We start from the raw sequence: 23841 nt of genomic DNA, 5'->3' as shown, positions 1-23841 counted from the left end.
TCCCATCAACGAAATCCAAACAGTGCTTTCTAGTCGGTAATGGCAATTCTGCATCTATTATCCATATTATATATTATGTGTGCGTTTGTTTTAAATTGACTTTTTTTTTTAGCACCGATGCTGGTGTGCATGCATTGCACTCGACTCTTCATGTTGACCTGCAACGCCGGAACTCTGAGCCATTCGATCCAACTACAATAACATGTGTTTTAAATAGTCTGTTGCATAAAAATGGACTCCCTATACGTGTGCTTAGCACCCAGCAAGTACCGGAGAATTTTCACTGCCGCTATAATGCTCTAGGGCGAACATATTTGTATCGTTTTGCGGTGGCTAAGGGCAGCAACCGTTGTGCTAATCCATTAAAGAATCACAACTTTTACGCATTTCTGCCTGTTGAAGAAATAGATCGATGCTTCTTCCTTCAGTAAGCTTAGAATATTTTCATCATTAATCTATTTATGTACTTTGCATACTTTACTTTTTCCAGAAATAGCAACTTCGATATCGAACGTTTGCGCTCTGGAACTCGTATGTTTCTTGGACTGCATAATTTTCGCACCTTTATGAACGTCAGTCGACAACATAGTCCTACACGTGACCATCCTAGGTACACACTGCGCGTAATCGATGAAATAAACGTTAAGCCTGGAAAGTCCGTGGCGATTGGAGCCAATGCCGAAATATCTGAGAGTTTGTACCACTACTGGGATATTGAGTTTAAAGCAAAGTCGTTTCTTTATAAGCAAGTAAGCAACAAAACTTAACGTGAATGCAGCTACAGCTTCTATTTACACAGGTGCGTCGCATGGTTGGTGCCTTACTTGCGTTGGCTACCGGACGAATCGATGAACGTTCTATTTATGAAATGCTAACGATCCCATCGAAAAACTCCTGGGATAANGCGAGTGCTGTTATTGGCTACTTAATGCTGGAACGTGGCATGCCGTTTGATGATGCATACTCCTTAGTAAAGTTAAAACGAGAATGTATTCAGCCAAACGTAGGATTTATTAAGCAGCTAAAGAACTTAAAGATAGCCGACTAAGATAGCATACCACAATGTAAGTAACATAAAGGTATTTTTAGTAGCGTAGTGGAATGTAGTTATTTGTAAAACTTTTTTTTATGTACATATGTATGTATAACCAGTGCTCTTTATAGTTTTGTATATTCTTAGAACGCATAAAATGCTTAGAAAAGCAATTATGCAATTACATAAATCCGTTTTAAAAGAATCGTTTTGAAAGGATATCGATATCAATAATTTTTGGTTTTGATTAGTTAAAGCCAAAATATGGTAACCGCTTTGACGGGAGTTTCTATAAATAAACACATCAGCTTGCTTTATTTTCTATATTAAATTTTATTGAATTTCATAATTTCCTCGTTCGTATAAGAGGTACAATAGGATACCATGCCCACTTGTATCGTTTTAATTTCTCTGCTAGCATAGGAATACATACAATTTACGATATATGTAAGTATAGTAATGCAATAATTTACATAAAAATAAAAGCGTTGTAATAAATGCTTGTTTTTTGTTAATCTTTAAGATTTTTGACTATGTCGAAATGTATGACTGCCACTGTTTATAGCGATTCTGCAGTGAAATAAAAAAAAAAAAGTCTCATAGCATACTTCTGTATGCAATTGCTTCCACGGACTTTTTCTACAAATAACTTAAACATTAAACGATAATTTAAAATAAAGATAAGAAATTTAATATACTATAGTGGGGTTTAAAGTGAATACAACTCGTATTAGGGCGATATGCTGCATTGATAACGAAATATTTACAAGAAAGTAAAATAAATTAGACTTTAAATACACACGAATATCTATATACTAATGTACATATAGTATATGTATAAGTGCATCTTTTTGCATCTAAACACATTTGTTGTAGAAATTTGCGATTTATGTAATAATTGCTTAAACACTGTTCGCTTAAAATATCACATTTAAAATTATATTTAAATTAACTTTACTAATTACATACATACACATTTGTGTGTCCACAGTAGAGCGTACGCTACTCCTAATACATATGTATGTGCAAGTGCTTCGTCGGCTCACCGTGGTCGGGCACTTAACACAACTTATTCGGAAAATCGTTTGCTAATTAGTTGCCCAATCGTTTCCCATTATTGCAATACCGTTTAATCATCTCTCTATAAACGACAGGAATTTGGCGTTTTCGTTTCCGGCATTGTGCCGAGCAGTCAGCGCCAGTTGATTATGTAAGTTTTCTTATGTGCTTAAATTTCCTTTAGATACGAGTCCCTTAGCTCCACTGTGCGTAATATTTTGGACAATATTTTATTGCTGGAAGCAAAAAGCATTGAAGCTCATTTATTTATTTAACAGCGCTTTTAAGTTTTAATTAGCTCTCGGATTTCTGCTCTAAGGGGTGGAAGACTTTTGAAGCCTTTGACAAAAACAAATGCCAAAAATTTGTGTTGCTTTGCGGTCCTTCCATAATATGCAGTATATAGTGGCATACATATGTATGTATGTATGTATACCGATGTGTGTAGGCTAGCAGTATGCAACACAATTCGTGTCCAGCCCATTTATAGACTTAGCTGTACGGCTTGCAACATGGCCACCTTCAGGTCGGCCGCCAAGTGGCTGATGTCCACCACGGAGTCAACCATTTCCTGCACAGCTGTGACGCTGGGGAATTGCGCTGCGGCCTTCTTTGACTTTTGCACGCACGTTTTCAGCGCCTCGGACAGCGCGTCTGTGTAGCGCAAAATCTTCTCGCGCAGTTCCGGCTTAGAGACGTTGCGGTGCACAATGTCGCCAATGGTAACCAGGTTGTGCGCGCTCACCACCACAAACTTGCCGTAGGCAATGAAAAATTTCGGCGGCTGATTCTTCTCGACAGTTTCCAGAAAAGAGTCGATCGCTTGCTGCAAGTTGCCCATGTGTGTGGATATTTGCACCGCGTAATAGCAGACCAACTTTTTGTCCTTCTGCGTGAGCTCCTGTTTCTTTGCGTTTGCGTTGTTGTTGTTTACCGGTGTTGTCATCACATTGGAAGCGGCCATAACCGTTGTCTCGGCTGCTTTGATGACCGTGTCGAAATTCTTTTTCAAATTTGCCGGTATTGCCTCACGCAAAGCCGAGTTCTTCTTCGCTGCGGCATCTTTGGACTCAAAAGAAACGTAATCGTAGTCTTCCACCCACTCTGAACTGCCTCGCTTTGGTGTATTTTGGTCTTCCGCAGCGCTTTCAGCCTTCGTGCTGTCCGCCTCTTCCTCGCCACCCTCGCTCAGACTGTGTTTGAATAGCAGTGAGCCGTTGCCGTGTATGAAGGAGGTTGTTTGCCGTACATCCTCAGTGAGGGTTTGCGCGCATGCAATGAGCTGGTCAAGGCTGTCGGGCGGTTTGCAGAAGGTCTTGAACTTCTCGTCGTTGCGCGTAAGTTGCTCGATTGCCCAGCTTTGTGCGTCCAGTGCCTCGGTGGTGTCGTGTATCAGTTTGTCAGCATCACGCAGGGCCCGCACATGTGGCCTCAATTTGAGCGCCAAGTTGCGATCCTCCGAGCGGGTAGCGTTGCCCAGTGCGCCTTCACCGAATTCGCTGAGGTCATGTAGAGCGGTGCGCAAGCGAACAGCGGTTAATTTAACATCCATCAATACCGGTTCAAGTTTCTCGCGTAGACGCCAATTCGGCGTGACAAAAGACAGCAACCTGGAATGAGAAATGAGGTGTTAACTTAGAAGTTTTACTTCGCGTGTCTAGCGTTAGGCAACTCACTTTGTTATTGCTGTTGTTGCTTCGAATTGTAGCTTATCGAGGGTGTGCAGCGCTGAGGATAACTCCAATGGCAACTCCTTCGAAGCGGCTGCTGCCAGCAGCGTAGCGTTGGGCGAGGACTTCTCCGCAACCGGTGTGGAAAGATTTGACGGCAGTGGAAAGTCGTAGGTTGAGCAGTTGCCATTGATAAACTGCACCGACTGCTGCCTTTGCTGAAGCAGTAGTTGCTGTTGTTGTTGAACCGCACGAACCGGCAGCGGATTACGACGCGGCACATCGTAGTCGGGCATATTCGCCAGCGATGAACGATTCGACGATGAAAATGATAGGCTCAGACTGTCACTGGTAAGCAGCGATGAATTCGAGCTGCTAGGCGTCAGTGTACTTTGATGCTGGACGAGCGTCTGCAGTGGACGAGGCACGTCGTAGGACTCTTCTTGAATAGGCGTCGAGCAGACTTTCATGTTTAGCGGCATATTATCGCCGAAGCGCAGTTGCGTTGGTGTGCGACACACGTTCTTGGGGCAATCGTAATTGACTGGGGTGGCCGGCTTTGGTGTATCGTAAGTTTCGAACTCGCTGCCATTTCCGCTGCCGTTTGCGGCCGCCGCCGACATCATGGATATGTTCTGGTATATACTTTGGTTGCTGTAAAGCTGCTGAGACTGTGAATGTGGGTGACTCTGATGATGGTATTGATGTGGCTGGTGTGGCTGACTGTGCCGATGACTGACTGAAGATGAAGAAGCTGCTGCCGGCCAGTTGTAGATATAAACATCACCGTGACGCTGGGGAGTTATGACCTAGGAAAGGGCGGTACAAAGCAAAAAAAGTCAATTATGTAAAGTAAGGTAAGCAATTAAAAGCGGAAACATTCATTGAATAGACTTTACACTTTCATTCAATAGATTATCGCACGAATATGTTGCGCACAAACATTGACCGACTCTCACGCTCACCTACTCAGACGGCACTTCCGCTGTGTATCCTTATCCCATAAATACGAGTGCGAACAGAGTGACAAGGAGTAGTACCGTAAAAAACCATCTTATCGATTTTTTACACACCAAACGGAATTCAAGGTGGCACACATCAAAATAGCTCGCAAACTTTTGCTGCTCACGCTTATCAATTACATAATTTCGTATCAAAATTACAAAAGTAGAAAATTTCATAAAAAATAAGGCTTAGAAATGAACTACGCGCATTTTGTAAAAAAAAAAAAAATCCGATTTCAAATCGTTAGTCCTTGTGAGGTTTTTGTTACTTTGCTTGGCAGTGATATGGCTACGCGCACGAACGGCAACAGGGCACAGTTACTACTGTCGAATTGTTGACCAAACAAACAGTCGCCCAACCGAGCAATGCAACGGTGAGGTATCATCATCGCGAGGACACCGCGAGTCGTAGTTTGGTGCATGCGCGGTATTTCGTATCTCATAGATGGCACTGCAAGCGTTATGCGCTGATTCTGTGTGTGCAGCGCTCGGAGCAAGGACCTTCCCGGCCTCACATTAGCCGCCGTTGCTTTATCAGAAAAGTAAACACAGTGCAATGCATGTCACTGCCAAGGTAATGCAAGTGTGGTGACTTCCGACTCTGCTTTGGCGGCGGTGCAGAGGCTTGGCCGCTTGGTGGCTTGGTGGCTTGGTGGCTTTGCTTTTAATGTACGGCTTTCGGCGTAAAGTCACGTAGGGGCGTAGTCATTGTGTCTTGCAGTCTATGCAACAGAGAAATTTTGTGCAGTGAAGTGTGGATGTGTGTGAGTGTGTGTGTGTATTTGTAGGATATGTGAGAGTGCTTCCTTATACCAGGATAAATCACTTTGTTTTTGCAACTAAGTCGGAGAAAAATTGATTGTGGAAAATGAACGTTGAGTGCTTTTTAATTATGGCATTTGGTGTGCGTTTTAAAGTGAATTAAATTTGGAGGCAAGCCGACGTAAGCTGCTTCTTATTGGGCGTGGAATCGGCCATTATAAGTTCAAACCGTCTTTTTCTCTCATAAAACATTTGAAATTCGGTTTGAATGGGTGAAGAAATATACTTTTATCAGTTAAAAATGTATGTTTTTTTTTGGATTGCGGTTTATTGGCATAATACATACATATGTATCTGTACATTAATATGTACGTGCATTAGACAGGGTCGCGAAAAAAGTTTGTTAAAAAATTTATTTTGCAAATGTAAAATACATGGAATAGGTACATCAATGCCCATTAAATAGTAACCAATTCTGAAAAAAGAAATACAGTTTTCTTTGTCTACAATTCAAGGAAAAGGGGGTGGTCGCAACAAAAAGTGGGGTTTCCGTGTGTTTTTTGAACCACCCTAATATGCGTACTACCTTTGTCTGTTATATCCTATTTATCACCCTAGGTAAACCACAATTCAGTAACACCCCTTCCACTCACCCTTCTCCATTGGCATGCCGGCCTATACTTGTAATTTTGTTCCGCAATAATTGACGCGTAACACGAGTCACATTTCTCCACCCCGCAGACTTTCTATTCATTTCGAAACGCACTCGACAAAAGTAATAATTAAAAATGCAACATGCAGATGCTCGGATAACAGCTGCAAAGTGCCAAACATCCAAGTATGTATCCTAATTTACCGCAGAGTGAGTGCAAGGGTAGCAGCAAAAGTGGAAGCGGAAAGTGGCCGCAGGCAATTGCAGTTTTTGTTCGCTTGCTCCCCGAAAAAAAAAACAAATATTTAACCATTTGAAGATCAATACGATTCGATAAAATTCTTACAATGATGCAATACAAACGACATCTGCACTCAAGTATCGCAGCAAATATTGAAGAGTGAAAGTAAATGGAAAATGTGCTGAAATAATTTTGGAGGGTAAACAGAAAAGGTTAGAACAATAAGCGAATTAATTGGAGGCTTCAAACTGAAGATAGTGCGACAAAGTGACTGCGCGAATAGAAAACTTATTTAAGAGGCCAGCTGTATGAAGAATACAAAAAAAAAAAAACAATACAAAACAAAGAAAAAATGGCAAGGAAATTTATTAGCCACCAATGACAGTACGAAAACAAATTTGAATCAAAATATCTTCTAAAGAAGAGCGGTTTTGCATTGGACAGGAAGAAATTTCCCACACAACTACCTTCTTTAATTGCAACAGTCCCCTTCAGCAACTGTGCTCTGTTTATATTACTTGACAGACATTATTTTTTCGCAAAATCTAAAAGGGTACTTCCATTTTATTAAAAACAAAACCGTGCGGCTGTTATTATTTTACACCTTGTACATATTTATGTGAATTGGGGCTGGGAGTATCCGCATATTCCGATATCCAAATAGCCCTTCTTATATACTCATAAACTCCGAATATCCGAATATCTTGGTTATCCGGATATTTTAAACAGTTTTTTTTTTGAACGGATTCGCTAATCTATTGATTTGCAAAATAAATAATAGAAAGCTTGATTAAAACACAAACAATTTTTATTTTTAGATTCGAGAAACCGAATATACGGATAATTTTTAACCAGGTATTCGAATATCGAGATTATACGGATATTGAAAAAATCCATATAGAACTCCCAGCCCTAATGTGAATACAAATAAAGAGACAGTTCATTGTGAGATTTCATGTTAGGAAGTGGTATAGAAAGCCCATCTGGAATCAGTTGAAGTGTAATCTTAATTACAGCCAAAATAAAGATGACATTTGACGCAATTAGGTGGACGGAATTTTCTATAATGCGCATTTATGTACATACAAACATCCTAGGTACATACATATGTATGTATATCTGCACATATGTATATCAGCTAATTTTTGATTCAAATGTATGTACATATGTACATATAAGTAAAGTGGCATTACTCACCCAGATATCTATAAAACCCATACAATAACAAAAATTAATAGCCGCCATTCATAGGCCAACAAACGATTTGACTGTTCTACCAATTCCGCGAAAAAATAAACATAACAAACATATTGGCTAATGATGTAGAGCACTTTAACAAGTATATATGTATGTACATATGTATATATGTATAAAAAATTTCCAATAGCCATCGCTATGAGTTGACAAAAGCTTATACATATTCGTATTATTATCATAAGCTTAAGAGCGAAATACACCACACAAGCGGCTTGTCAAACATACTTTTCCCATTTTGCCATGGACCATGCAAACATGAGTCGTTCAAGCACAGAATTTTAGTTTTCCTCCGGTTCACAATGTTAAAAATGTTGGTTTTCTTCCATTTTTCTCCCTTACGTCCTCACTTGGTGAAAATTCAGCAACAAATGAGGCGATTTTACCATCCACATCGCAAGCGGTTTGATCAAACGTCAACATGGCGGCCAGAAAATCAAAAAATTTTGATTTTTGCTCAAATTTCCCTCAAGCGGTTTGTCAAACCTTCAAACACCCCCATACACAGCACAAATGGCTTGAAGCAAAGGGAAATTTCGCTTGGTTTGTCAAACCGCTTGTGTGGTGTATTTCGCTCTTTAGTCTCATCATAACATTCATAGTTATCGCAATTATTTACTACGCATGTAATATTATTACTTACGTATGTACGCACATTTGGTCACATGGTTATGTTATGCTATGAATGTGAACATAAAAATTATGCGAGCCCCACAGGAAAATGCCTCAGCTCGAAGCTTGTGCTCTGTAATCTGTATCTGCTGTGTGAGAGGCTCCTAGAGAAGTAACAAAAAAAAAATCGTTACCTCAATGCACAAAGGCCCTGACCAACACTTTTTTCGTACTGCGATTTTCACAGATTTCGGTAGGATATATTAAAAAACACCTTCATTAAAAAAATTAAAGTGTTAGTACCAAAAACAACGGAGTTATATGCTACTTTTTAAAAAGCCCTACCCGTAAAATATAAGATATTTCGATAATGGTTTTGAGATTTCTACTCTTTTTGCACTTTTACGAAACATTTCTAATTATAATGTACTTATCAAACAGGAATCTTTAAAACCCCCGAACGAATTTGGAAATACTTCAAAAAGTTTTACTCTTAAAGATTCCCCTCTTTATAAATGCTTAAAATCCACTCACAACGGACTACTTGCCGAGACTGTAAACAATTTTAGTTTTTTAACCAGAACCTAAAAAGATCAAATTTTCTTTGCAGGGAATTCGCACTCTCGCTTATTGCGGGCTAAGTATTTATGTGCCCTACATTTTTGGGTTGTAAAAACCGACCAGTGAGAAAATATTATTCATAAAACACTCATAACTAAGTACATACATACATACATATGTGTATGTATGTAAGTATTTGGCACACTTAAGGGGCATTAGGCGGAGAATGGGTTGGGTGCAGCGTGACTTTTCATGTTCTCATAAGTAAATAATTTGAAGGTAGCGACAGCTCATCGCATTTCATTTGTGGAGTACAATTTTGTTAGTTATGGACTAATTTTCAATTTTACTAAGAAATCTCAAAGTTGACCTAATGGAGAATTGCTGACAGTCCAATTAAAGTTTTATTGTAATGAATGTGAGTGTCAATTAGCGATAAAAACTTTTCTATTGAATGGGTTTGGCTGGAAATTTAAAATAGGTTAATTTTTTTTTGCACAGATAACCATTCAATGGGAGCGTCAATAAAGTTTCTTGGTATAATAAAAGGCTCGCTAAATGACTGAGGAAAGCGCGCACGAATACAGAACGATGCGCAGCAGCTGTTTTAAAGTTTTTTTCCCCATTAAGGTACAATAATTGTTAAAAAAAATATGGCTTGCTTGGGCTATGCTACTGCCCAAACATTTCATACGACGTTATAACACTGAAATATCGTTCTTTAACTGTTTGATCAACTGGAAAATTGAAAAATGGAATCTGTTTTAAATCCACACAATCTACGAATAAATTGAAGAAGTTTTTTTTGGCTGTTAATGAGATCAGCTGGGAAAGCAAATGCGATCGTCATTTGTGCCGATCACATCCACGAAAAGTGGGCAGCCAGTCAGCAATTCCGCAGTTGTCCACAAGTACCGCGATCTTCTGATATTGAAAGAATTATAAATATTGCCAAACTGCAGAGAAATACATGGTCCAAGCATACTCTAGCCTAGTCTTGCATTGCCGAACTAATTTGGAAGTAGCTAGAGGATCGGCCAATGTCTTCAGATCAGTTTTGCTGTCACTGGCGGCCACGTAAGCTCCTACATAACTCGCCACCAATTTCAACCACGTAGTCCACGGACTTGAGAATATCGAGGCGTATTGCCTAAAGGAGCAGTGAAGATTATACGCGTTATCCTCGATATAGTTTTCAGATTCTGATCATACGGCAGTATAGCCCGGGCTCAGTATTAAGCTTAAGCCACCACTCAGCCGCAGGAAAATAAACAGGACTGCCAACGATCCTTAGCTGGGCGGTGCCATATTGGAAATAAAAATAGCGTCAAACATACGAAAAATACAAAACTGTTTTGGCAGGAAGTAGTCGCTCAGTGCCCCTTTAAGTAACTGAGCGAATTCCGCTTCTAATGACTATTCCTCGCGATTCCCTTTCCGTGTATCCCAATCTGACTCAGAAAATGTTTTGTAAAGCATTCAAATATTTTTACATCCACGCGTGTGCGAATATTCCACAGTCTCGATTATGTTGTTGTTTTCTAAATGAGGCTTGCATATTCAATTAACATTTTGACTGCAGGTAAAAAAGACGCAAACGATTCACTTTAGCATTGTTCTACAACACGCTGGATTCGTCGTGGCTCATTAAAATACAAATACATACATTAAGATTTATTCCATTTTCGATGTTGCTCTTCGGTTATATTTACTATATACATTCATATCCTCCTCTGCCAAAACGTGATTCGGTATTTTATGTTTAGATGGAATTTTGTTTGTGTAATTTCTTTCTTTCTTTCATCATTCACTTCGATTCCAAGCGATATTTCTTTCTTGTTGTGTTCACAATGGCCTTCTCAATGCTGTTGCGCTGCGCATTCCCATAATGTGCCAGTCGGTAGGAGCAGCACGCACGTCCGATTTGGCGAAATTTCTCTCACATGGCCGCCATAAGAAGCACAATCACAGCTACGCCAACAGAGGAACATGTGCTTGGACGGTCGGTCGAGGGGAGCGAGCGGAGGATGGTCTGCAAGCAGGCCAAACGGTCTGGCACATCGACGGTCAAGAAGTTAGGTGGAGATCAGTATGGAGGGAGGGTAGTCGGTAGTCGGTAGTAAGCCATGTGGTACAACGGACTTACGTCAAAACACATTCCAGCTTAAAAAGAAGTTGTTTCTCGCTGTTACTGCTGCTGTTTTGAGCGCTTTTCGCAGTTGAAGTTTATTATATTTATTGTAGCTGTTGTTGTTGGCGACCAACTGCTCACTCATATGGACTTGAAATATTGTACGAGTATTTTTCATACGGCTGCTGTGCCGAGTTAAGCAACATTTACGATTTTACACGCAGATGTACATTAGCACATACAAACGAACATATATGTAAACCAGGCTTCCTTAACCTGTAGTCCATGGACCCATAACGAGTCCGTGCAATGAAAACTGGAGGTGCATAGGAAGCCTACTTAACATAATGCATTAATATAAAAATTGGCATACAATATATTGCGTTGTGAGGAAATATTTTCGCTTCGCACACTTGATGGTCATTCATTACGATGGTACGATGAGCAGTGTTAGGAAGCGGCAGAGAAAAAATATGCCGCCTACAGGGCCACGCTTCGATCGCGCGCGACGCGTGCTATGTTGGACCGGTATAGGGATCTGAAGAGGGAAGCGAGATGTATTTGCCGCAATAAGAAGAGAGAGGCAGAAATACGTGAGTGCGAAGAGCTTGAAATGCTGGACGACAGGAGGAATGCCCGAAAATTTTACCAGAGAGTTAGGCGACTTACGGAAGGTTTAAAGACCGGGGCGCACTCCTGTAAGAATAACAATGGCGACCTAGTTACCGATGTTCAGAACATACTTAAATTTTGGAGGGAATATTTCTCCACCCTACTGAATGGTAGCAGCTTGGAAAGTTGTGGAGAAGAGGAACCCGATCCCCCAGTCGATGATGACGGAGTCGATGTTCCTCCGCCTGACTATGACGAGGTACAAATAGCAATAACGCGGCTGAAAAACAACAAAGCTGCTGGAGCTGACAGCCTGCCAGCTGAGCTATTCCAGTACGGTGGCGAGGGGTTGAGGTCTATGCGTCAACTCTTATGCAGAATATGGTAAGATGAACACGTGCCCGGCGACTGGAATTTAAGTGTGTGGATTGGAAGAACAAGCTTGGCGGACTTTGTACCGATTGAGCACCTGCAATGCTGGGAAATACATCTGGTTTTGCGGCTTTAGTAAAGAAAGAGGTCCCTAGTATTGCCATCACCCACTGTTTTCTGCATCGGCGTCTCAAACTTTACCTAGTAAACTTCTTACGAGCCCCTTAAACCATCGCCTGTTCAAGAACCTTTGCCATGAAATGGGTTCTGAATATGAAGTATTTTCTTACTGCACATAGGTGCGCTGGCTTTCAAAAGGACAAGACTTGAAGCGTTAATTGGAGCTACGTACAGAAGTTTCAATGTTTCTGAACGACAAAACGTCCCCCAGTGGAAAAGAAGCGTGAGTAGATATAGGAAAGGCGGCGAATTTTTATTTGCTGGAAGAAATGCTTACTCAAAAGAAGGAAGACGATCGAAAACAGCTCCTGCTTACCCCCGACTTGTCAAACGAGCTCTACTTATCTCTATGAAACAGGGTTTTCTACTTTAGTATCAATAAAAACTAAGAATCGAAATCCGTTAGAAGTGCAAGATGACATGCGCATTCCGTTATCTAAAACGGCTTCTCAATTTGAACTTTCAATTCGGCATAAGCAGCAGCACCCGTTAAAGTTAAACATCATTTTCCGAAAGTGTCCGTGGTACCGTTGAAATTTGTAGACGTAAAAGGTTAAGAAACCCTGACATAAACGAAGCAACAGTCAGTCATACTTGCCCACATGTGATTTATATGTGGTATGTATGTGTGTACATACATACATTTGTGCGATATCTGTGCAAGTGATTGTGGCAACGTCTGCATTTGGTCAAAACTTACCCATTTTAGGCAACAACAATGCACATCATGTTTTGCCCCACACACGCGCGCACACACATCGCACATCGCATTTGAGCGTTTTCTGCGATGATGACAACAGCACCGCCTGCGGTCAAACGCCAGCAGCAGCAGCAGCAGCAGCAGCAGCACCATACAGAAGTTCAACAGCAGCACTTTGACGCTCCGCAGCGTGACAAGCGACATCATCAGTTGCACACCACTACGCGCATAATGTTGGCCTGCCATCAAAATTTAGGCCTGAAAATGTGGCTGCAACAGCTACCACTTTGGCACTCGGGCCCCAGTTGCTGTTGTTGCTTGTTTTGATTTTTTTTTTTCTTGTAGGCTGCCTTAGCTGCCGCTGTCCATATGCGGCATCAAGGAACTCGAGTGCTTCGCATCGTTTTGACTATAGAGTCAACTATCATCACAATGGCCAACAGCAGCAGCGGCAATAACGGCGTCGTCAGCAACTGTATGTATAATTTGTTTTTTTTTATTTTCCATATTCGACGCCAATGCTGCTCATTTATTTTTATTTTTTTTTATTAAATTGCTCTGCATTTTTTGTGCTATAACTTTTCTGTTTTCTTTGTTAAATAAACATTTCCAATGAAAACTCATGTCAGGCCATGACGCGCCGCGCTTTATCGCTTTGACGCGTGTGGGCCGCTCAATTGCTCAATTTACATTTCCGCTCCAAATTCTGAATTTTTATTACATTTTATTCTGACCAGTTTTTTATCACCTCTCGGCCAACGCGCGCCGCCACTCAATTCATTTACTTAAAATTCATATAAAAATTAGATAATTTTTTCTTCAATGAAAAATTCCAATTTTCGGTCAAGTGGCGGTGGGCGTTGAGTTCCGAACGTTTTTCTTTTTGAATGCACTCGATTGCATGTTAAATGCAAATTAAATTTTTTACGCTGCGATTTGGTTGATTGACTTTTTTGGTGTGCCGTTTTAACGGTGTAATGAATATACATACATATGTATGTATGTAGTAGTGTGCAAGGTTAAATTTATAATGGATTAAACCGCATTTATAAATTATTAAGGAATGCACCTTAACGGCATTAAAATGGCGTATTTTATGGGCGCCAACTTACGATTTATTGACAACAACTTCTGGCCCAGGGATGAGCACTTCACAAAGGATTTTCCGAAATGTGATGTGGAGGGTAGTGGTGGCGGGTCACATATCCCAGAATTTTGATTAAAAGTTCGATTGCAGCAAATATTTTAATTAGTTAACGCCTGCCGCTTAGTTTTATTATCACCCTTTACATATTAACCAATATTTAAACTGAAATTTCGTTTTCAAGATGCTTGCAAGCAACTTCATCACTCCCCTGAAATATTTCCACATTGCCAACCGCTGTTACTTTAATCGCAATGCCGAGCCACTTTTGGCAATGCGCGCCGACTACGTTGAAACTTTAGCCAAGCGCATTCACTCGTAGACCAGTCTGATCTGTCGCAATCAGTGTCAATGCTGTTGCTTAAGCAATTGCTGGCAATTAATTGCCATACTCAGCTTAAATACGTATGTATGTATGTGTGTGTGTGTGTGTATGTATGTATCATAGACGTCCCAGTCGGACTTGGTTTCTTCCAAAATGTACTCATATCGCGGTTCTTTTGCCACTCCGAAGTGGTTCCAAACACACGAAGTCTTTAATTCGCTTTTATACAGTTCTTTAAAAAGGCAATTTCGCATGAAGTGGTTGTTGTTGGTTTGGAGAGTTTTTATTGTCGTTCGGATTTATTTTCCGAAGTCAAAGCATTACTTTGCTGACCTTAGCAGTGAAGTTTTCACGACCTACAGATTTTTAGCCTTCTATAGTAGTGAAAAAAAAAATGTAATTATTTCTTCATGTAGATTTTTTCAAAGTTTTCCTACAGAATTCAAATGTGCTTCGAAATTCTCGTGAAAAACCCAGTACACTAAAAAGCATGCTTGTTCCGACTGGGGTGATGAGCAACGGTCTCTTTTTGTAGATGCCAAACTATTAACTCCAGTCGAATTAAAGTCCACCCGTTTCGAGACTACTTAATGTATAGCCCTTTAGTCCAAGAAAAACAATTGGTTGCATATAGGAGAGTTTCAGAAGTTCGAGAGTTTCCCATCTCTTTAACGAAATAAATGAGAGTTTTCAACACGAGAGCCCTCCCTCTTTTTATGTACCTTAGAGCTCACCTCCATAGCCTTGTCGTGAGAGATGCATATGAATTAATAGCCCCACTTATGGTTTTATCTTCGAAATCTAGGCAGTTATATAGTCAAGTTGCTTTAATTTTATGGAGGATAGCTGGAATCGAAAATCTTTGGATTTTAAAGGGGCGCATGAACGTCTCTTGAATATTTGGTGTTGAGTAAGGGATAAAAAAAAACATCTCCGACGTTCGGAATTTTAGTGCTCTCTCTGTACCACTGTTTTTTTAATAAACAAAAAATATTTAGAGGTCGCTCAAAGTTTCGCAAGTATTCTATATGGGGAAAAAACTATTTTTCGTAGAAATAGTATAGAATTCTAGAAAATCCATATTTTTAAATCGTCAAACTCTTTTTCTCTTCAGGAGACTTTAAAAAATCATACCCAATTGTTTTTGTAAGCTTTTTTTATTATTAACGACTTATTATGGATCCCCCATTGAAATTTTTGGGGACCGAATAAAAATCATGAATATTAAAAAATGTTAAATAAACAATTTGATATTATTCCTAGAGGTCTCCTAAAGAGAAACAGAGTTTAGGGATTGAAAAATACAGATTTCCTATAGGTACAATTTCTACGAAAAATAGTTTTTTTTCTCGACTTCTAACTATTTTTAGGCTAAATTTTTTCGATACTTCCGACTTTAATTTTTTTTTTTTACCACCCTAATGTACATACATATATATATATATATATACAACAAAAAGCGAAATATACACCAAGCCTTTGGTTGTTCGCCGAGTACTTATGTAGTTTCTAGGAAAAGCTGCATTGGCGCTGCTACACTGTTGCACGCTTTAGCTGCCACAGGCTTTCGACACTTTTTGGACATTCAACTTGTACGTTTGTGAGTAAGTTGCTTTTTTTCTACTAACTTGTAGGCTAAAGGTGGCCAAGTGGTGGCGTCAGGGGGTGGCGGCAGTGTGGCTGCGCTTTGGGGAGTGAAATGAATTTACGTGCTTGAATGAGCTTTTTTGCGATTTTCAGATTGATGCTTTCAGATATATTGCCTATGTAGAAACTTTTACGAGGCTATAATTTCCAATGGCCAGTTTTTCACTTTTTTTCATTCGACTTTGCATCTTTCGCTTTTCTTTTGGCGTTTTTAATTTGAAAGGGAAAGTAATTTCGATTGGAAATTGCATGGGCGGCTAGGCTGATGAATGCAGCTATAAGGGGGTGGGGTTGAAGCAGAAAAATGTATTCAGGATTCCAACTTGATACAAATTTTAAGTAACAAAATATGTACATATATAGAGTTTAAAAAATATTTATATATATCTTCATAATTGGTATCGAACCTTCTCGATCGCTCCACACGAATGCAATCACTATGCGTAAATATTTTCTTACTCCTTAAGTGAAATTCAAACACATCCAGTTTGCCTCTTATAATTTCAAATTCGTTGATCGTTAAATTTTAAGTCGCAGCTTTTTTACGTTTTCAATGATTTGCGCGCGGGATAATATCGCGCCGTTTGTCTCGTTGCTTGATCTGCAAACACACGATCTTATCGAATGTCAATTGACACCTTTTCACATTATTTCACCTGAGCACACACACTCCGCAATCAAATCGACTGGCGGCGCCGCACAAAAGCGGATCAAGTGGGCTTAAAAAGCCTGCAGCGCTGGTGCCAAGCGTCAAGCATCAGCCGCCAATCAGTAGCGAATAATCAACAACCACCAACTACTAACTGTTGGCCGCGTACCGTCTGGCACCACTTGCCTGCCGTCTGTTGCACTTTTTAGCTGGCTCCAAATGCAAAATTTACAATGAGTTCGCAAATGCTTTTTGTTACTCTATTAGCGCTGGCTTGAAACCTCATTGAAATGCTCTAATTAAGTGCAAATATTCGAGCACACAAACATACAGCCCGCGACAAAAGATAGCACATCAACATTTTTACCAGTTTTGACTACTTTTCTTTTTTTGTTTTTTTTTAAGGTTAACAAAACCACATAAGTCTAAATTTCAAACTTTGTTCAAAAATTTAAAAAATTTCACAAACTTGTCATCCCAATTCCAAGTAAGAATTTCTAAATTAATTTTTCGTATGCAGTTTTATAGCTTCTTAAAATCTAGTTTAATAAAGTGACAGTTTGAAGTTGCTAAGAAATCGCATTAATTTTTGATAAATCTTCTTTCTGACGGTGCTATGAACTCTTTTCCATATAAAAATTACTTTGTACCGAAGAAAATGCGCGATACCGTCAGCAAAAAAATTATCAAAAATTAACGCGATTTTTTAGCAACTTGAAACTTGCACTTTATTATACTAGAATTTAATAAGCTATAAAACTGCGTACCAAAAATTATTATAGAAACTAAAATTAAAATGCTTTGGATTTATATGATTTTCAATAGATAAAAGGCTAAATAAAATAATGAATGAAATTAAACAAACAAAAGATAAATATTCGAAACAGTTCAAAATGTTGAGGTGCTATCGTTTTGTCGCGGGCTGTACATACATATGCACATATACACACTCACATAAACGCAAGGTAGCTATGGTGACTTTGTCATTGCACTCCGGGACACGCGCGTATCAAATGTGACCTGTTTCAGCTGTGACTTAATGGAGCAAGCCCCAGAGTGGGAGGAGAACTTATGTATTTGCGAATAATAACCAAAAATCGTTTTCCGTTTTTGAAAAACGAAGTGAGGAAGAAATAATACTTCTGAAAATTTTAGTGTGAATAAATAATTAATTTTAAAAGTGACAATATGATTACTTTTGGAGTAGAAGTTGATCAATGGCTGCATGGCTGTGGTGAATTTTAAATTTTCAAGTAAATAAGTAAATAGAAGGAGTCTTAACTGGGAGAATCACTTAAAATTTAATTTCATTGGCCCTGTTTCTAAGTCATCTAATGTACTTTTTAACCGACTTCACAAAAAGGTTATCAGTTCGTCGGAATATATATATATATATTTTTTTATGTATGTTACCGCATAACGTTAACCGATTTCTATAATTCTTCGTTTAAAGGAAAGGCGTTAACTCACAGGTGGTCCCCATACTAAGTTGGTTTAAATCCGATCAATGGATATGAAGAAATTAATGATAATCTTAAAAATTGAAGTCAGTTTTGTTTTTTGCTTAAAAATTACTTGTGAACCCAACAACGACATCGACATGGCACATTTTTAAGCCTAAGGAAATGCTGAAAAATAAGAAGTTTCTGGATTTTGTTCAAAGATTTTCTTCAAATCCATTTTGATAGTGCTATTCCTAAAAGTCTTGCCGAATTAAAAAAACAAAAAAAAACTAACCACCAGGCTTCGTCTTTGCACACCCATGCTCTGCTCACGCACACGCCAGAAACACATTCAACTTGCACTCATTGCTCATACACACGTGTGTGCATTAGCGGAAAACCAACCTTCCGCTCACAGCAAAGTGTGTGCTATTTGTTATTAAGCACATGCACATGTGTGTGAACCGATTTTAGTACAAAATTCTGGTTATGCACATGCACATAATAAAAAAAAGAAATTTTTTTATAAAACGTAATTTTTATAAAACAATTCAATAAAAAATATGTTGTTTGACTTAAAATTAGTTTATGAGTTTCTCTTCGCAAAGCACGCACTTGTGCGTGTGCTTAATATAAATAAATATAAAGTACACACATGTGCCTGTGCTTTTTACCAAACGGCACACACATGTGATGTGAGCAAGTTTTTAATTTTTTATATGCACAGCACACGTGTGTGAGCGTAAAATATTAGAATGTGCTGCGCATGTGTGTGTAAATACGAACCCTGCTAACCACCAAAAGACGATCCTCCATAACGAAAATAAAAGTTCGTACACATCAGCTCAAACAAAAGCGTTTTTGTGCATTTGAAGTGTGGAATTTATCTGTCATCCGCCTTATAGCCGCGAAATGGCAGAGATCGAGGAAAAAACCTGACTTTTTTATACTCGTTTTAGACAGCAGAGACTTATCAATATTAATCTTGAACTTAGCCCTAGTCTTAGCCTTTGACTCTGTCCTTGCCTGCCTATCTTTGTATATCTATCTCTTCATCTTCGTCATTATCTTTTCTGCTTATCTGCATATTCATCATCATTTTCATATTCACCTTCTCAATCTTAATCATTGTCTGTATTTTTTTTATACTTATCTTTGTCGTCAAGTCGTTTACTTTCTGTCCACGCTTTCACCATATACCACCATAACCGAAGCCTTGAAGGTCTATTCTGCTCTGGTAACAAAAAAATTTGTAACCGGTAAATAAAGCTCCTGTAAATTTTCTCACTCTTTTCGCATTCTGTGAATCTTGTAACCGGTAAATTTTGTTACCATCTCATAAGCTCGTAACAAAATATTGCCCCGCGAAATATGCAGTGCCAGAATAGACCTGTTAAACTCAATTAAGAAGTTGCACTTCAAAAATGAGCGGCAAACGTTTTTCTGTGCTCGAAAAGTACAATGGGGCCCCCGGTATCGGTGATACAAACCTCAAAGTGGCAAACTTTTTCGAAAATTGGTTCGGACGAATGCAAACCCGTATTCATAATTTTTGGAAATACTTTGAAAAACAATAAAACCATTCCAACTCATCGACCAAGCCTTAAAAGTCAGCTCTAATATTCACNTAGTGTTGTTGCTGATGCTGTTCATTGTTAGGAAATTGCCAGCAATCATTTGATAGATTTAAACAATTAAAATGGAATGGTACGAATTGCTGTAATATTGAAAAATCGATGCCTAAGCGTCACAACGAATGGCGGCGGGCACATCCAACCAAACAAGCAGTTGCGCAAGCGATGATGAATTATTATTTTGCACTTAATGAGCATACATACATACATATATGCACACACATGCACATCCACAAGCAATATTACTAATAAATAAATAGTAGGTTAGGTACATAGGTGCCACAGCGTGGTTGGGTGCCCCAATTGTTCGCCGTTCGCCGTTCGTTTTCAATTTAATACTTTCGATTTTCCGAGTATTTTTCTGTACGTTATTGACGTTGTTGTTGTTGGCGATTTATGTTGGAAATATGTGCAAATTTATGCTGTTGCCGTTTTGTTGCTGTTGCTGCTGCTGCTGCTGCTGCCACAGATGCTACAAAAGTTGTTGATTGCTCCAAATTTGCGACAACAAACCCACCGAGCTGTCAACAAGTAAGCCGGCACAACACATGTTGCCAACAATAACAGCAACAATGGCAAAAAAACAACAACAGACGCAGGCACGCCAACATCTGCGCGACGCTACATAGATTGTTGCCAACACACAAACGAATAATAGCAGGCGAGAGAGGAGGAGTTGACGACGCCTTAGGTTTCAGCGCTCGTATTTAGTATGTTGTTTCTGTTGTTGCTTTGCGTTTTATGCTTCAGTCCAGTTGACTTTTGGGTTAATTGTTTCTATTAAAGTGTTGCGTTGCCTTTTCAATTAACTTTTTTAGGTTTTTATTGTCGCTGTCGTTTTTTTTTTTTGCACGCCAATGTAGCCGCCACCAATGAAAGTGTTGTTGTCAAATATTTTTTTTTTATTTCAGTTTTTTTCCCCCTTTGCTGCCCAATTATTCACGCGAAATATTTACTCTGTTTACTCTGATTGTTTTGCCACTGACAAGTGGTTTGTGGCTTTGACGCTTAGCCGCCTATAAAGCGACCAGGCGCCGCCGTGTAAAACTTGGTGGTCAACATTGAGCGCCGATGGCTTGTTGTACGTGCGACGCTTACAACTGGCTTTGGAGGCATGTGGCGCACTTAAACGGTGCTTAATTAAATTGTTAGCAAACGGAGCTAAGTCAATGCCCAAGTGTATTAAATTAAAATAAATTAACGTTTTGCCTCCCAATCTGAGAGGCGATCATAAATATTTATTGATACGATTTTCGGCAGCTGATGGAATATTTTTGCAATAAGCATTCAAGGTTGTAAAAGCCAGAGAATGTATGAAAATGTGAGAACTAATAACAATTGTATAGAAACAAAAACTAGCATACTGAAAGATGTATAAATTCATTTATCGCCTTGATTAACGTCCATATATCCAATACATGTTCGTTTATTTCCCAAAGATGTAGTCCAAGAACTATTATTGATTAGTAGAATACTAAAATTCCAATGAGTTTGAACGTAATTTAGTTTAGGTTGCTAAAACCAGATTGATCAAGTTTTCTAATTGGTTTGTAAGTGAGATATCCAAGAGCCTGGCCTGTGTCAAGTCCCCTATCGATCTTCCTTGCTAAGTACGTTCTGATTTTACCGACCTATTTTTGTCTCAAATAAGGCCGCGACTGAGTCCACACTGAAAGTCCGTGTGCCACCAATAGAAAGTCTAGTATCGGGGCTAATAAAAACTAGCACCTGTTTTGTTCTCCATCCTTGATCCCTTTGTGTACCAATGTAAATATCTGGGATTTAGGTAATTATGAAATTTCGAATAGTGGTCTGCGGAATGGTGGTGCGCACCTTAGGCCTACGATAAGTTAAATCGTAGTGGCTTCCTTCATATATCACCTAGAAGGCGGTAGGCATGGGTAACACTGCGTTGCGCGGCGCAATTGCGTTAACACCGTAGCTGCAGTTGCCGCGCCAACACCAGTATATGGAAAGCTCCAGCGCCATTAACACCAAGCAACACATGAGGCACCAACACAGTTCGCCTTAACTCTTTGAAAATTTACACGTACTTTGTTTTTGCTTTTGAGCGTTGAGTACGCAAATTTAAAGCTTTTACTCAAGAATGATGAGAATATCGTGGCCTTTACTACATTCCTATCAATTAAATTCGGTTGGCGGTACAAGCGTTGCTCAGCGNTACGCAAATTTAAAGCTTTTACTCAAGAATGATGAGAATATCGTGGCCTTTACTACATTCCTATCAATTAAATTCGGTTGGCGGTACAAGCGTTGCTCAGCGCCGAAAATTATAGAAATAATAGACATGACACCACTGTATGGTGCCCTACACTGTATGACGATGGGTACTGTAGTGACACTCAGATGGCGCCGTGTTCAATTCAGTACACTGCGCCATTGCGCTGAGTTAGTGTGCTGACACCACAGGTGGCGCTGGCGTTATTGAGATAGCGCCAAAAAATTGCGCTATTACCCATGGCTAATAGTGGCTCCTAAAAATTTTTCCTCTGTCCTAGATGGTGGTGGAATTCCCGCATTTCAAAGAAACCAATTTATCTGCAATGCAGTGGTCTGGCATACCTTGCTGACCCGGCACCTATAGTGAATGTAGGCACCTATACTGAATGTATTACTTATGTATTTATGTATGTACGTACTTGGCAAATCGTTTGCTTTAAAAGTGTAGAGCATTTGAACTCAAATGATGAAATTGCCTTGAGTACCACCCGACTTTAACTTTAGATGAATATGCTTTCATAATCATACTTTTTCCCGAAATTAGCTCTAGACACAAGATTATGGTTTATGGAGATTTAAAGTCGACCTTGTAGCTGTTATTCGTTCAAAAAATACTTGCTAACTTAATTTTTTGGATTTTGACATTCGTTCCGAGAATGAGCGGCATGTATAAGAACTAAGAGTTTAAAAGCCTACTGAGGAATTTAAATGCATATACTAGCTTAAGGAAAAAATGCAAAATGTCGAAGGCTTGGGCAAAAAACACCATTAAGGACAATCAAATACAAAACTAAAAATAAGTTTAAAGTATTTGCAATTTTCATGCAATTAAAATCTGAATTCCACTGCATATGACGAGCATGGAGCCAGCATGTAGTCAGAAGTTCCCTATCTCGGCAATTAACTGAATTCAACCATACATATCTACAACGCATATATGTAAACCTCACTGTCTGTCCTTTTGTGTTTCTACCTTAATCTTCTGCTGCTGCTTTTTTGCTACTTTGTAATTATAACTTGCACTAAAAATAGCCGCAAATCTAAACTTCTGTGAAATGAAAGTGCAGTGTGGACACCAATCTTCGCTCGCCCCTCCTTTTGGCTGCAGCTAATACATATGTGGGGAATGAACTCAGGCGTGAAAAAATGCACAGATGAACGTACGTACGTACATATGCGTTGATGCATTTATTAAGCATTTTTGCATATTTCATTAATAACAAAGCTGTCACTCAGCCAATCAGACAGTCAGCCCAGCAGCCCGGCAGTTGGTCGTTTTATTTTTTAGAAGATGGCTCTTTGCACTTGCTTGGGGCTGTGCCAGTAGTGTCCTTATGGAGTGTTTGTACCTTTTGCCTCAACGAAGGCAATTTACGCATTACAGATGGTTTGCTGATTAAAATCTGACTAAGTTGGTAATTTGTTTTCTGTTTGTTGGCTGAAATTGCTTACCTCGCGTCCACGCAACGAACATAGCCACCAGCCTTCCAAGCCATCGGTGTCCTGCTCTATGACTGTGAGGACATCGCCTTTTTTGAAGGCCAACTCATCCGGCGAGTCAGCAAAGTTATCATAGATCGCTTTTGCATAAAGTTTCTGAAATGAAAGAGAACATTTTTGTGTTGGTAAAGTTAAGTTACTAAATTTTTTTGTTGTTGTGCTTGAAAATTTAATTAGTAAAAGAGGAATAAAAATGAATATGTGTTTACATTACCGGCGGAGCGGCTGAGAAGCTCTAAGCTCAGGTTATTAGAGTAAAAAATATACATTTTTGGAAAAAACAAAAAATCGAACAAACTTACAAAACTGTGCTTAAAATTTTTCGAATACCCAGCCATTTTCATGTTGTTAAAAACAAATTCAAAAACTAAACACATTTTTAAGTTTGGATATGGATTTACAAAGAAATGGTTTGA

The 23841-nt window shown here is 39.3% G+C and overlaps 2 protein-coding genes across 3 annotated transcripts; one reads left to right on the top strand and one right to left on the bottom strand.

Moving 5' to 3' along the window:
- Positions 1–4: 4 nt before the first annotated feature.
- On the top strand, positions 5–1802 carry LOC108375739 (tRNA pseudouridine synthase-like 1; the record flags this gene model as incomplete). Its single annotated transcript, XM_017631884.1, has 4 exons — positions 5–36; positions 113–427; positions 491–749; positions 800–1802. Coding segments are annotated over 4 exons (855 nt in total), but the record flags the coding sequence as incomplete, so codon positions are not given.
- LOC108375740 (breast cancer anti-estrogen resistance protein 1-like) lies at positions 1347–23526 on the bottom strand. 2 transcript variants are annotated; one of them, XM_017631885.1, is made up of 3 exons: positions 23378–23526; positions 3769–4571; positions 1347–3702 (listed from the first exon to the last, which is right to left on the bottom strand). In XM_017631885.1, exons 2-3 carry the CDS (start codon positions 4386–4388, stop codon positions 2577–2579), a joined length of 1746 nt encoding a protein of 581 aa, XP_017487374.1. In that variant the 5' UTR covers positions 4389–4571; positions 23378–23526; the 3' UTR covers positions 1347–2576. The 2 variants fall into 2 exon arrangements, with proteins under 2 accessions (XP_017487374.1, XP_017487375.1); XM_017631886.1 differs by lacking the exon at positions 23378–23526 and adding an exon at positions 4662–4699.
- Between the last annotated feature and the right edge of the window lie 315 nt (positions 23527–23841).

This window comes from Rhagoletis zephyria, unplaced genomic scaffold (assembly GCF_001687245.7).
Source record: "Rhagoletis zephyria isolate East Lansing unplaced genomic scaffold, Rhagoletis_zephyria_1.1 Rzeph_scaffold_09377, whole genome shotgun sequence".
In the NCBI taxonomy this organism is placed as follows: domain Eukaryota; kingdom Metazoa; phylum Arthropoda; class Insecta; order Diptera; family Tephritidae; genus Rhagoletis; species Rhagoletis zephyria.
Note: the sequence above shows the minus strand (reverse complement) of the source record. Positions and strands in the feature narration are given on the sequence as shown.

Bases quoted from the DNA above. Each gene is read 5' to 3' on its own strand.
- LOC108375740 (XM_017631885.1), bottom strand. From the start codon at position 4,388: ATGATGTCGGCGGCGGCCGCAAACGGCAGCGGAAATGGCAGCGAGTTC. The intron at 3,703-3,768 runs GTGAGTTGCCTA...TTCTCATTCCAG, and splicing joins GCAACAACAGCAATAACAAA to GTTGCTGTCTTTTGTCACGC.